Genomic DNA, 13,572 nt, shown 5'->3' with positions numbered 1-13,572 from the left:
AATTACTCTAAGACAAAGAAATCTACTCATTTCAGTATCTAACACAGTGCTCTGTACAGAGAAGGCACTCAATGCTGAATAGAAGCCTGCACCAACACCAGGCTCTAAGGACAGCTTTCCCAGAGAATAGCTCCACCCTTAAGACCACCATCAGGGGGAAAATTAACAGTCATGGTGCACCTGAACACACACACGCCAGTAGATGTGGCTCTTGTCTTTCCAGATCGGAACCTAAGAAACTAAAAAGTACAGAAAGAGTGCCAGGTCCTGTGAAATTTGACAGTGACAATAATTCTCAAGCTCATGTTTCCAGGGTGACAGAACCACAGAGCAGGCTCTAGCTGAAGCACAGATCTTCTGGGAACCCACATCAGTGAGGCTTTGGGAGCAGCAAGGGCCCACGCTCTGCTGCAGTGAAGCCCTTAGGAGATGTGAGGGAGGCTGGGGAGGTCTGTCCATCAGCTGGTACCAGCCTGAATTTCAAGAGTGACAGAAAGCCAGAGTCAAATTCTTCAAGATGGCAAGGACCTTAGCATAGACTTGAATCAGGCAGTCTCTCAGCTCTTCTCTCTTCAGGGGATGCTGATGACCCAGCTCCCACATCCTTTGGTGAGATATCTCAAGTGCCCCCAGCACTACCTAGTTGCTGAAGACAAGCCAAGTAACCTGGCAATCATCTACTCCAATCCCTCCCAACTTGTGACTCCAGGCAGCCACTAGCATTGATACAGCAAAACCTAGAGTCGTATTTGTCAATGGTACTATGATCCTCCCAACTATTCTGCCTCCTCCTTAACCACATCTCCTTCGTACTGCAACACCCAGTCAGGCCCAATTTATCAAGTCTTTTCAGTGCTGCCTCTTGCAGCCTTCCTTTCTCCTCCATTGTCACCGTCATCACTTTGGTCATCACTTTGGTCTGCCTTTTAATAGTTTTGAAAATTAAGGCACATCTTCACTCTCTTCGGTGCTTCATCTTTAAAATATGGTAACAGCTACTCTGTCTACCTCACAGGGTCATTAAATCAAATGAGATCACACCTGTGCAAAGTTCTGTAATCTGCAAAGTTGGATATAAATACAAGGCATTACTGTTGTCACCAACCTAAGTCCTCTATTACTGACATATGAAGCTGAGTTTGTCCCCTTTCCTACTTCCAAGCACCTTGTACACTGCAAATATATCCTCTAAAGGTAAGCATACCCTCTAAAATACTGCTGTTCATACACTCATCTGCCTAACATCTTTTACTGGCATCTCACTTCTTGCTGTAATCTAACCAGCCTGGATTTGACACAGGTAGTCTCAGCTCTGCATTACTGTCAGCTTAGGATGCCTTCCCCAAGCCTTCAAAGTCCAGCTAAAGCTCTAGCACATTTCGTGCAGAACAAAGACAAATTTAAAAAAAGAAATTTCCTAAACATGATTTTGGAGAGTGTGGTAAGAACAGCTGCCATCGGATACAGTAAGAGTCGAGTTTTTAAAGAGGGATTACACTTCTTGTCTTCTTGTTTCATTCTAAGAGATAACCTAGGACCAACAGGAGGGAAGGGACAGAGATGTATTTCAGCAACATAAAGACCTTCCTTATTGAGCTATCCCAAGAATAAAACAACATGCTGAATATATGGTTAATTCCACATTACTGGAAATGTTCAAGACAAACTGCAAAATTTACCAAGGTGACAAGAATATTTTGTAAATGGAACTGAGCCATCACAAGCATAGCTGGACTAGACTCCCAGCACCGTGGATCTTGTCTAGTCCTGACTCTCACTAGACAGGTGAAGGGACTCACCGGGGGCTGCAAGCAGTTTGTTCTGGAGAAGAGGGAGAACACCCTCTCTTTCGACCCAGTGGTCTACACCCGTGCTACGACGAGTGCGGTCCATGGGGCCAGCAGCATTAGCATCACCTGAGAACTTGTCAGAGCTGCGGAGTCGACACCTGTCTTTTAACAGGACCCTACTCAACATATGCACCGTTAAAATTCGAAAAGCACTGACCCTCACTGTCCCTTCCAAACCTCGAGTTTCTAATTCTGGAACCGTGCTTCTCAAACTGCTCCAGATGTTAAACAGAGGCACAAGCCCGGAAGGGCAGTGTTAACAGGAAGATTTGGAAAACTCCCCATGCCTGCTCTCAGTTGATTTATGGTAAGCACCATTAGCATAGTGAAGGCTCTGAAATACTCTGCAGGGCAGAAAACTTTAACCACAAATTTTCCAAGCATATTTGAGTGCAAAATGTCTCTCTCAAAAATAAAGCTCAGCATCTCTTCTGACATCCCACAGCTCAGGCTGCACAGCAACACACGGTCAAGAGTGTCGCACGGTTCCTGTCACTGTCGGTACCGGCACCGCGGGCTTGCTCCGCGCAGTCAATGAGGGTAAGTTGCTAAGTCGCGGCCCCCTGACAACGGGCAGAGCTCCCTGTCCTTGCGAGCCGGCGGCGGCCGCGCCTCAAGACCCGGGATGCGCAGCACCGCTGCTCCAGGGTCCCCTTCCCAGCTCGGGCGGACCCAGGACGGGAAGGACTCACACCCCAAGCACTCATCCAGACCCCCAGCTTAAATCAGTCCTCTGGGATTGCTTTTCGTGTGACACGTTTCTCCACAAGCGCCCACACAGAGCCTGTGGCTCTGAGCGGGTTCAGGGGTGCAGCGGACGCTCCCAGCAAAGGGGGGGGGGGGGTTGCAGTTCTGGAGGGACGCGGAGGCGCAGTCACTCTGACTCCGGCAGAACAGTGTCAGGTGGAAGAGCTCAAGTGGGTGGGGGGAGGCTGGGCTCAAACACTCGGGGGGAGCCCCCCAGACCGGGGCGAACGCCCACCCCTTCCGCGGCCCAGCCCCGTCAGCCCCCGCCCCGCACATCGAGCGCCATGCTGCGCCCTAAGCCAGTGACCAGCTCCCGGCCCACCGCCCGCAACCTCGTAAACACTTGGGGGCGGCGGAGCAGACGGTTGGCAGGGTCGCCGCCTCCGTACCTGTCCTGTCAGGGGCTCCGCGCCCGGCTCGGGCCACACCGGCGACCGACGCCCAAGACCCTGCGGGGCGCGCCCCGCCCTCATGGGCTGCCCGACGCGCCGCCTGACCCCTCCAGTACCTCCCCAGAACCCCCCACCCCTCGGGCCCAGAGGCACTCTGGGTCCGGGGTGCACGGTACTCTTTACTGCAGTCCCAACCGGACTGACAACTCCGCACCGAGCACTGTCGCGATCACATCGATCAGGCACAAAACTGGACACCTGGGGCGTGATGTGCGCATGCGTATTGTGCCTGGGAGGCCTATTTAGGCGCATAAAGGAGAGGATCGTCGTGGCGAACGCCCTCTGTCGGAGCAGAGGAGACAGCGCAGAGGAGCTGGAAGTGCAAGCTTCTGAGTGCTAATTAAAACAGGAGTGATAAATCATATCTTGTCGGTTAGCTTGGGAAAAAAATAAATTTTGATGCTACTCAGTGTTATACATCATGTGCAGATACATTCTAATATGCTTGTAATGAAGATGTAAAATAACACAAATTTATATAATGCCATTTTGGCTTTTTTATATTAAAAGAAACATTGAACAATAAACTTCTTGACCCAATGTACCCTCTTCCAAAAATGAAGCCTTAAAAAACGGATCACGTGGGGCCGGCGGCGAAGCGGATTAAAGCCCCAGCCTACAGTACTGGCATCCATGTGGGCGCCAGTTTGAGTCCCAGCTGCTCCACTTCTGATCCAGCTCCTTGCTAACGTGCCTTGGAAAAGCAACAGAAGATGGCCAAAGTGTCTGGGCCCCTGCCATTCACATGAGATACCCAGAAGAAGCTGCTGGCTTCGGATTTGCTCAGCTCTGGCTGTTTCGGCCATTTGGGGAGTGAACCAGCAGATGGAAGACCTCTTTCTCTCTCTGTTCTACCTCTCTCTCTGTAACTCTTTCAAATAAAAAAAAAAAAAAAAAAAAAACAGATCATGTGTACCAAGATATTTGCACAAGGATGTTGAGAGAGGCAGAATTTTATAAGCATAGTTTCAAATTCTTCACTGCAACTTACTAGCTGTGTGAGACTTGGAGCTGGTTACTTAAACCTCTCTGTGCCTCTGTTCTTCGGTTGTAAAATGACAATGTTAATGACAATATCTGTCTCACTGGGTTATCAGGAACATTGAGTGAATCCATGTAAACAGCCTGAAATACAACCATACAATGCTTCTAATGTTTACCTCAGTTAATCTCAAATTGAAAACAATCTGAAAAAATCCATTAAATTGATGGGAGGATGAGGGGGTTAAGAGGTAGGAGGGATGAATTGGGCACCCTCTCCATTATTTCTGTCTTTTCCCCATTTTATCTTCTAAATATTTCTAATGGTATTCAGAATATGTATTTGCATGGCTCAAAAATCAATGGGGCTGGAGTTGTGGTGCAGCAGTTTAAGCTGCTGTCTGCAGCATGGTGTCCTACGTGGGCACCAGTTGGAGTCCCACCTGCTCCATTTCAGATCCAGCCCTGCTAACGTGCCTGAGAAAGCATCAGAAGATGGCCCAAGCACTTGGGCCCCTGCACCCACATGGGAGACCTGGAAGAAGCTCCTGGCTCCTGGCTTTGGCCTGGTCCAGCCCTTGCTGTTGGAGTCACTTGGGAAATGAACTAGCAGATGGAAAATTCTCTCTCTCTCTCTCTCTCTCTCTCTTTCTTTCTCTCTTTCTCTCTCCCACTCTCCCTCTCCCCCTCTCTCCCTCTCTCCCTCTCTCCCTCTCTCTGTAACTCAGACTTTCAAATAAATAAAAATTTGGGGACCAGCGCTTGTGGTGTAGGAGGTAAAGCCACTGCCATCGGTGCCAGCATCCTATATAGGCACCAGTTTGTGTCCGGCTGCTTCTCTTCCAATACAGCTCTCTGCCATGGCCTGGGAAACCAGTGGAAGATGGCCCAAGTGCTTGGGCCCCTGCACCTGCGTGGGAGACCTGAAAGAAGCTCCCAGCTCCTGGCTTCGGATTGGCCTTGCTCTGGCCGTTGCTGCCATTTGGGGAGTGAACCAGTGGAAGGAAGACCTGTCTCTCTCTGCCTCTACCTCTCTGTACCTCTGCCTTTCAAATAAATAAATAAATAAATAACAATTTTTTAAGAACTCAAAAGAGAGGTTGGCCTTTGGTGCAGCAGTTAAGACACTGACTGGGACCCTGGGGTCCCCTACAGAGTGCCTGGGTTGAGTCCCAGCTTCTCTGCTTCCATTCCAGCTTTCTGCTAATGTGCACCCTGGAAGGCAGCAGATGATGCCAAGTAGTTGGGTCACTGCCACCCATGTGGGAGACCTAAATGGAGTTCCTGGCACCTGGCTTTGGTTTCGCCCATCCCTGGCTGTTGCAGGCATTTGGGGAGTTAACTAGCAAATGGAAGACATCTCTCTCTCTCTCTCTGGTAAAATAAAAATAAATAATTTTTCAATCAAAAGAACACAAAATAGTATGCACTAAGAAGCCTCCTAAACCCTTGTTCCCTCCATTCCATGCTCTTCACCTGCTACAGGTACCCCTTGTTATTAGTTTCATATTTATTTTCTCAGTGTCTAATGCAAACACAGGTGCATATGAATCCATAAACTTACTCCTCCGCTTTCTTATGCAAAAGATAGCATACTATGTATACTTGCACCTTGCTTTCCTCACTTAAGGTATCTTGAAGATCTTTCTTTTTTTTAAGATTTATTTTATTTATTTGAAAGAAAGAGTTACAGAGAGAGATAGAGACAGAGAGAGAGGTCTTCATCTACTGGTTCACTCTCCAGATGGCAGCAATGGCCGGAGCCAGGAGCTTCTTCCGGGTCTCCCACGTGGGTGCAGGGGCCCAAGGCCTTGGGCCATCTTCTACTGCTTTCCCAGGCCATAGCAGAGAGCTGGATCAGAAGAGGAGCAGCCGGGACTAGAACCAGAGCCCATATGGGATGCCGGCGCTTCAGGCCAGGACGTTAACCCGCTGTGCCACAGCGCCAGCCCCTTGAAGATCTTTCTAACTCAGTGCGTTAGAGATGGTCTTCATTCATTATTCCAGTTGTACAGTAGTCTACTGCACAGGTACAGGCGATTTATTAACCAGTTTCTACTTATTTTCTTTCCCCTCTTGATGGTACAATGTTGCAGTGAATCGCTGTGTACACGGGATTTTCCATAAGAGAGCCATCATAGCTGTAGGATGCAACTGGCTCAAATAACAAATGCATCTATAACTTTAGTAGCAACAGCTTCTATTCTCTTTTTTATCAAAGAGAAATGGCATTAAAATAGCTTTAAAGATCTTAAAAGGCACTTACACACATATCTGTTATTGTGATAAAACACTTAAAATTTACCACTTCAGGCCGGCGTGGCGGCTCACTAGGCTAATCCTCCGCCTGCGGCGCCGGCACACTGGGTTCTAGTCCTGGTCGGGGCGCTGGATTCTGTCCCGGTTGCCCTTCTTCCAGGCCAGCTCTCTGCTGTGGCCAGGGAGTGCAGTGGAGGATGGCCCAAGTGCTTGGGCCCTGCACCTGCATGGGAGACCAGGAAAAGCACCTGGCTTCTGGCTTCGGATCAGCGCGGTGCGCCGGCCGCAGCGCACCAGCCGCAGCGGCCATTGGAGGGTGAACCAACGGCAAAAAAGGAAGACCTTTCTCTCTGTCTCTCTCTCACTGTCCACTCTGCCTGTCAAAAATAAAAAATTAAAAATTAAAAAAAAAATTACCACTTCAATTACTTCTAAGTGTACAGTCAGGGGTATGAAGTACATTCACACTGTTGTGCAACCATTGCCACTATCCATTTTTAGAATTTTTTAAAAGATTTACTTATTTATTTGGGAGGCAGAGTTACAGAGAGAGTGGGAGAGGCAGAGAGAGAGAAAGGTCTTCTGTCTGCTGGTTCACTCCCAAATGGCTGCAACAGCTGGAGTTGGGCCAATTTGACCAGGAGCTTCTTCCAGGTCTTTAATGTGGGTCCAGGGACCAAGCACCTGTCCATCTTCCACTGCCTTCCCAGGCCATCAACAGGGGGCTGGATAGGAAATGGAACAGCCAGGACACGAACGAACATACTGCACCACAGCGCCAGCTATACTAAAAATCTGTACCCAATAAACAATAACTTTCCATTCTCCCTTCCCCCTACATCCTAGTAATCACCATTCTACTTTCTGTCTCTATGAATTTGAATTTTTTAGAGATTCATTTGTTTGAAAGGCAGAGTATCACAGAGAGAGGAAAAAACAGAGAGGGAAAGATCTTATCTTTGCTGGTTCACTACCCAAATGGCCACAATGGCAGGGCTGGGCCAGGCCAAAACCAGGAACCAGGAGCTTCATCCGAGTCTCCCACGTTGGTGGCAGGGAACCTTAGGACTTGGGCCATCCTCTGCTGCTTTCCCAGGCACATTAGCAGGGAGCTGGACTAGAAGTGGAGCAGCTGGGACTCCAACCAGTGGCCATATGGCCTGCCAGCATTGTAGGTGGTGGCTTAACCTGTTATGCAACAGGTCCAAAGACTTAACTAAGTATTTGAAATCCAGAGTGTATTTTGTTTTTAAAAAAAATTTATTTATTATATTTTCATTTTATTTGAAAGGCAGAGAGACAAAGACAGCTGGAGAGAGATTGCCCACCTTCTGGTCCCCTCCCTAAATGTCTACAATAGTCAGGGGTGGGCCAGGCAGAATCTTGGAGCCTAGAATTCAATGTGTGTCCCCCATGTGGGTGGCAGGAACCCAAGTACTTGAATCACCACCTGCTGCCTCTCAGGGTGTGCATGTGCAGGGAGCTGAAATTGAAAGTGGAGCTGGGGGGCCGGCACTGTGGCGTGATGGGCTGAGCCTCTGCCTGCAGTACCGGCATCCCATATGGGTGCCGGTTCGTGTCCCAGATGCTCCTCTTCTATGCTCTCTGCTATGACCTGGGAAAGCAGTGGAGGATGGTCCAAGTCCTTGGGCCCCTGCACCCTCATGGGAGACCTGGAGGAAGCTCCTGGCTCCTGGCTTTGGATCAGCCCAGCTCTGGCTGTTGTGGCCATCTGGGGAGTGAACCAGCAGATGGAAGACCTCTCTGTCTCTCCTTCTCTCTGTCTGTAACTCTACCTCTCAAATAAATAAATAATATCTTAAAGAAAGAAAGAGAACGAAAGAGAGAGAGAGAGAGAGAGAGAGGAAGGAAGGAAGGAAGGAAGGAAGGAAGGAAGGAAGGAAGGAAGGAAGGAAGGAAGGAAGGAAGAGTGGGGCTCGACCAGGCACTTTGATACAGGATGCAGGCATCTCAGCTTGTGTCCTAACCACTTCGCCATCATTTGCCCCTCCAGGACATATTTTGCACTTGCAGACCATCTCTATTCAGACACTATGTTTTTGTTGGGGATACTTGATATGGTTCAGATTTCATAAGACTTATGGTTGAAAAACTACATGCACATGTGCTACTTGTTTCAGATTGTACAAGTTTTCCAAAAACTGAATTGAATAGCCATTTTTAAACTTACAGTTAACATGATCAAAATTAAGTAAAATTTAAGATTTAGTTCCATGGTCACATTGCTCATATTTCAAATGCTTGGTAGCCCCATGTGGCCAGCAGCTCCCCTATCAGGCAATGCAGAGGCAGCTTCAATCCTTCCTCTCCCTGCTCTGTTAGGCTTTCAGGAGAGGGTGTGGCCCTTCAAGAGAGTCCTTAATGTATTTTCTTTTTTTTTAAGATTTTTTTTATTTATTTGAAAGTCACAGTTACACAGAGAGAGAACAAGAGGCAGGGAGAGAGAAAGGTCTTCCATCTGATGGTTCACTCCCCAATTGACTGCAACGGCCTGGCTGCGCTGATCCAAAGCCAGGAGCCAGGAGCTTCTCCCAGTCTCCCATGTGGGTGCAGGGACCCAAGGACTTGGGCCATCCTCTACTGCTTTCCCAGGCCACAGCAGAGAGCTAGATCGGAAGTGGAGCAGCCAGGACCCATGTGGGATGCTGGTACTGCCAGCGGCAGCTTTACCCGCTACTCCACAGCGCCGGCCCCATCCCTTAATGTATTTTCATCATGGCCTAACTTGTTGTCACACACTGACAGAGCAAGGAGAGCCACACCTGCTGTGCCCCATTCCTCTAAGGAAGGGTCAGAGGATGGTCCCCTCAGGAGATCTGGAAGACTCGGTTATAAGAAGAATCCATAATGTAGACTAAGCCACAACAACCATGAAAAGTTACTCTTACAGGGGCCCATCAGACCACTAGGTTCTGTTGTAAAATCATGGAGAAAACTTTCATTTTGTTAAAAACACAGACTCTTGAAAAGAAGGCAAGGGACAGGGGTGGTACAGTGGAATAAGCTGCTGCTGGGGACACCGCATCCCACATCTGAGTGCCTGGGAAGGAATCCCACTTCGCCTTCTGACACAGCTTCTTTTTTTTATTTTTTAAGCTTTTATTTATTTATTTGAAAGACAGAATTATATATATAGAGAGAGAGAAATCGCCCATCCTCTGGTTCACTCCCCAAATGACCACAACAGCCAGGGCTGGGCCAGGCTGAAACCAGCAACCAGGAACTTCCTCCAGGTCTCCACATGGATGCCATGGCCCAAACACTTGGGTCATCTTCTGCTTTCTCAGGCATATTATCAGGGAGCTGGATGGTAAGTGGAGCAGCCAGGGCACTGTGTCGAAGGCAGCAGCTTTGCCTGCTATACCACAATCTGTGCCCCCCAACTTCCTTTTAATGCACACCCTGTGAGGCAGAAAGTATGTGGGTCCCTGCCGTCCATGTGGAAGACCTGGATGAAACTCCTGGCCCTGGATTCTGTCTGTCCCAGCTTCTCCCCATTGCTGCCATTTGGGGAGTGAATCAGTGAATGGAAGGTTCTCTCTTTCTCTCTCCCCCCTCTCTCTGTAACTCTGCCTTTCAAATAAATAATTTTTTTTTAAAAAAGATAGGATCCCAGCAGCTTATCTAAAATCAAAAATAGAAAGCTTTCAATTATCTCTAATTTTAATCAACATTGTATTTTAGGCCATAGAGCAGTGAAACCAGGAAAATATAGGGCATAATATTAGAAAGCAAGAAATAAAACTTTCATTTTTCATAGATGATAGGATGACTATATAGGAAACATCAAAATAATATGAAAATGACTAGAATTTATCTAGAAGAATTTGTCAAGGTGGCTGGATATAAAGTCAATATGCAAAAACAATTGTTTTTTTTTTCAGGTTTATTTATTTTTTTAAAAGGCAGAGTTACAGAGAGAGGGAGAGATGGGGAGAGAGAGATCTTCCATCCACTGGTTCACTCCCCAAATGGATGCAAAAGCCATAGCTGGACCAGTCTGAAGACATGAGCCTGGAGCCAATCCAGGTTTCCCATGTGGGTTCAGGATTAGCGCAGCTCCAACCATTGCAGCCATCTGGAGAGTGAACCAGCGGATGGAAGATCTCTCTCTCTCTCTCTCTCTCTGCATCTCTGTAACTCTGCCTTTCAAATAAAATAAATAAATCTAAAAAGAAAAAAAGAAATGCTTCATGACCTCTATGGATGTAACACAGAGGTCACAGCCACACCTTAGAGAGTGCGACACAGGTGTGGGGAGAGAAAGGGTTAAGTGTGGTTCTAACAGTAGAGGGAAGAGTCCTACCAAGTATGTTGGTGGCGGTCCTGGGGACATCAGTGTTCCACAGCTTTCGTTAATGGTGACACCCAAACCAGTGAGGAAGGGTAGGTATTGGAAAGTGTGGGGTAAACTTTAGGAGGAAGATGATGGATGGTGTTGGGATGGGAAAATACTGGGCGGAAAGGAGGTTGTGAATGATGAGAGCGGGAAACAATTGAAAAGGAGACACAAAGACAGGGTTGACAAAAATTCAGGATGTGTGGGTGATAAATGGAGGGGATGCTGGGAGTACATTAAGGCCAGGACATGTTGGGAGGAGATGTGAAACGCTGGAGGTGGTGATGGGGGCAGAGGGGTAAGGAGTTTCAGAGGCAGTTACCGGCTCCTTGGAGGTGCCGGCAAGCTCCCTAGCAAATGAAGTCAGGGACAGTTTGCTGCAACTGTAGCTCTGGCTGAAGGTCAAAGGCCCTCCAGCCGGTAAGGAGCTCTTCATCAGTCTGCCAGTGTAGCTGCTGAAAGGAAGACACATTCACCTACAGGGCTCACCCTGCCTTCTGCAGGGCCCATGGGTGCAGAGAGGACCAGAGTTCAATCCAAGTCCTGGGCTAACTCCCTCGCTCACTGCTCCAAGACCATGGCCCACCCAGGGCTTCCTGAGCTGGGCAGTGGCCCCCCGCCCCCCACCCCCCACCCTGTGCTAGGCACAGGAGAGCTTCATGTGAACGAAGCCTGAACTTTCATCAGCTGCTTTCCTTTTTTAGTGTTTGGAGTTTTCGCTCTGCTTTTGGAGCTAATTTAAATGATCCTTGTGTATTTGTTTTGTCTCACTGATGCTCAGATGGGGAAAGAGAGGTTGGAAACACTGTGAGAGCTACCTTTCAAGTATTCATTCATTCATTCATTCACTCACTCACTCACAAATGTTTATTAGGCAGTCAGGATGTGGCAGACATTAACATGGGTCCTGAACACATAGGGGTTCTATAGTTGAGGGAAATGTGTTGTAGAGATACTTAAGAAAGTATTTGAAAAAAAAAAAAAACCCTAAATTATGGGGTTAGCGTTGTGGTATAGTGGGTTAAGCTGAAGCCTATAATGCTGGTATTCCAATGGGCACCAATTCAAGACCCAGCTGCTCCACTTCCAATCTTGCTCCCTGCTAATGTGCCAGGGAAAGCAACAGAAAATAGTCCAAGTGCTTGGGCCCCTGCACCCATGTGGGAGACCCAGAAGAAGCTCCTGGCTACTGGCTTTGGTTTGGCACAGCCCTGGCCATTGAGCCCCTCCCCTCCAACTCCTGTAACACTGCCTTTCAAATAGATTAAAAAATAAAATAAAAAAACTAAATTAGGGGCTGGCATTGTGAAACAGCACATTAAGCAACTACCTGTAATGCTGGCATTACATCTCAGTTAGGGTCTCCCATGTGGGTGTCAGGGACTCAAGCGCTTTAGCCATCACCAGATGCCTCCCAGGGTGTCCATTAGCAAGAAGCTGGAATCAGGCATGAAACCAAGACTGAAACACAGGCACTCTGATATGGGATGAGAGCATTCCAAGTGGTGACTTAACAGCTACACCAGTCACTGGCCTCAAGAAATTGTTCTTAAAGAGAAAAAACGGACTCCAAATTTGCAGACAAGTGATATAAAGAAAAGAGGCTCCTTGCCTGATAGGAAAGACTAATTCCCATAGGGCCCTATCAGGGAAGTCACAGACATGTGTACAGGGCACCTGAGAGGTAGTTGGAGGAGGCGCAGGGGAAGGGCGGGGGTTGGGGAGCAAGGCAGATAGGGAGCATATCAGAGACGATATCTGTGTTGAGTCTTGGAAATGAACTAAAATTAACTAGGCCAAGAGGGTGGGAAAGAATTTTCCAGTTAGAACCACAGGAGCAAAAGCAAAAACACAGAGGGATAAAACAGAACAGAGTCCAAGAGCTAAGATTGGCTGGCTGGAGACTTGGGTGTGGATTGAGGGAGGGGAAAAAGGTACGATTCTCAGTCTTCAGGGGGCCTTGGACATGTGGAGAGAAGGGCTTGGGATTTATCTTCTAAGGACAGGTACCTTCAAAGGATTTTAGACAAGAAAGAGATGTGGTGAAAAGTGAACTTCTAAAAGCAGCAGTACAGGGCTGACGTTGTGGTATAGCAGGTTAGGCCACTACCTGCAGTGTTGGCCATATGGTCACCGATTGGAGTTCTGGCTTCTCCGCTTCTGATTCAGCTCCCTGCTTCTGTGCCTCAGAAAGCTTCAGAGGATGGTCCAAGTACTTGGGCCCCTGCACCATGTAGGAGACCTGGAAGTTGCTCCTAGCTCCTGGCTTCAGCTTGGCCCAAGCCATCATCTCTCTCTCTCTCTCTCTCTCTCTCTCTCTCTCTCTAACTCTGCCTTTCAGATGATAAAATAAATCTTAAAAAAAAAAATAAAAGTGGCAGTGGGGAGAACACATGAGAGAAAGGGACATAGGAGAGAAGACAGTATAAGAAATATTAGTAAACAAAGTGTGGGCAGTGGTGTGATATGCTACAATTTGGGAAAAGGGGAAAAACATCCATACATGCAAATGCAAAGTCCTGTCTTTCTCTCTGATGGTTTTTTAGTTGGGCTAATTTAATTGGCCACTGAAGGATACACAGGACCCTGGCAGCAGTAGTTGCCTCCCAGGAGAGGAGTATGTTGTTTATGGACAAAAGGAGTAAGAGACAGTCTTTAAAAAACAAAACAAAACAAAAAACAACAAAACAAAAAAAAAACTCTGCACTTTTTTATACACCTTCAAGTTTGTGCTTTAGATGTGTGTTGTCTGACCTAAAAAACGCTTTTCTTTCTAAAAGGCTATTACAAAATTCAGGGGAAATTTCAGGGACAGTGTGCCTTGCACCACCAACCCCCCACCCCAACACACACCCTCCAGAAGAGCCCAAAGCTTCTATATCAGAAAAGGAGATGGACCCAAGGCCCCAGGGTATTGTCTACA

At 47.7% G+C, this 13,572-nt stretch overlaps 2 protein-coding genes across 13 annotated transcripts in view; one reads left to right on the top strand and one right to left on the bottom strand.

Moving 5' to 3' along the window:
- Positions 1-3,375, bottom strand: part of DCTN1 (dynactin subunit 1) — a 30,619-nt gene extending 27,244 nt beyond the window's left edge. For 5 of the 10 annotated variants that reach the window (XM_051837118.3, XM_070068877.2, XM_070068878.2 and 2 more), the window contains exon 1: positions 2,987-3,373. In XM_051837118.3, the coding sequence (XP_051693078.2) occupies positions 2,987-3,301 (315 nt within the window). In that variant the 5' untranslated portion in view covers positions 3,302-3,373. Of the gene's footprint in view, positions 1-2,986 lie in introns of all 10 variants that reach the window. The other 5 variants (XM_051837125.3, XM_070068876.2, XM_051837128.3 and 2 more) reach the window with 3 other exon arrangements.
- WDR54 (WD repeat domain 54) overlaps positions 1-13,572 on the top strand; it is a 30,118-nt gene that overhangs the window by 2,860 nt on the left and 13,686 nt on the right. The window contains exons 1-2 of one of the 3 annotated variants that reach the window (XM_089326260.1): positions 1,056-1,194; positions 2,296-2,390. The gene's annotated coding sequence lies outside the window, so the exon portion shown is untranslated. Of the gene's footprint in view, positions 1-1,055; positions 1,195-2,018; positions 2,158-2,295; positions 2,391-13,572 lie in introns of those variants that run through there. The other 2 variants (XM_089326259.1, XM_070068897.2) reach the window with 2 other exon arrangements.

Source organism: Oryctolagus cuniculus, chromosome 2, assembly GCF_051225735.1.
Source record: "Oryctolagus cuniculus isolate XC-2025 breed Fujian yellow rabbit chromosome 2, ASM5122573v1, whole genome shotgun sequence".
In the NCBI taxonomy this organism is placed as follows: domain Eukaryota; kingdom Metazoa; phylum Chordata; class Mammalia; order Lagomorpha; family Leporidae; genus Oryctolagus; species Oryctolagus cuniculus.
Note: the sequence above shows the minus strand (reverse complement) of the source record. Positions and strands in the feature narration are given on the sequence as shown.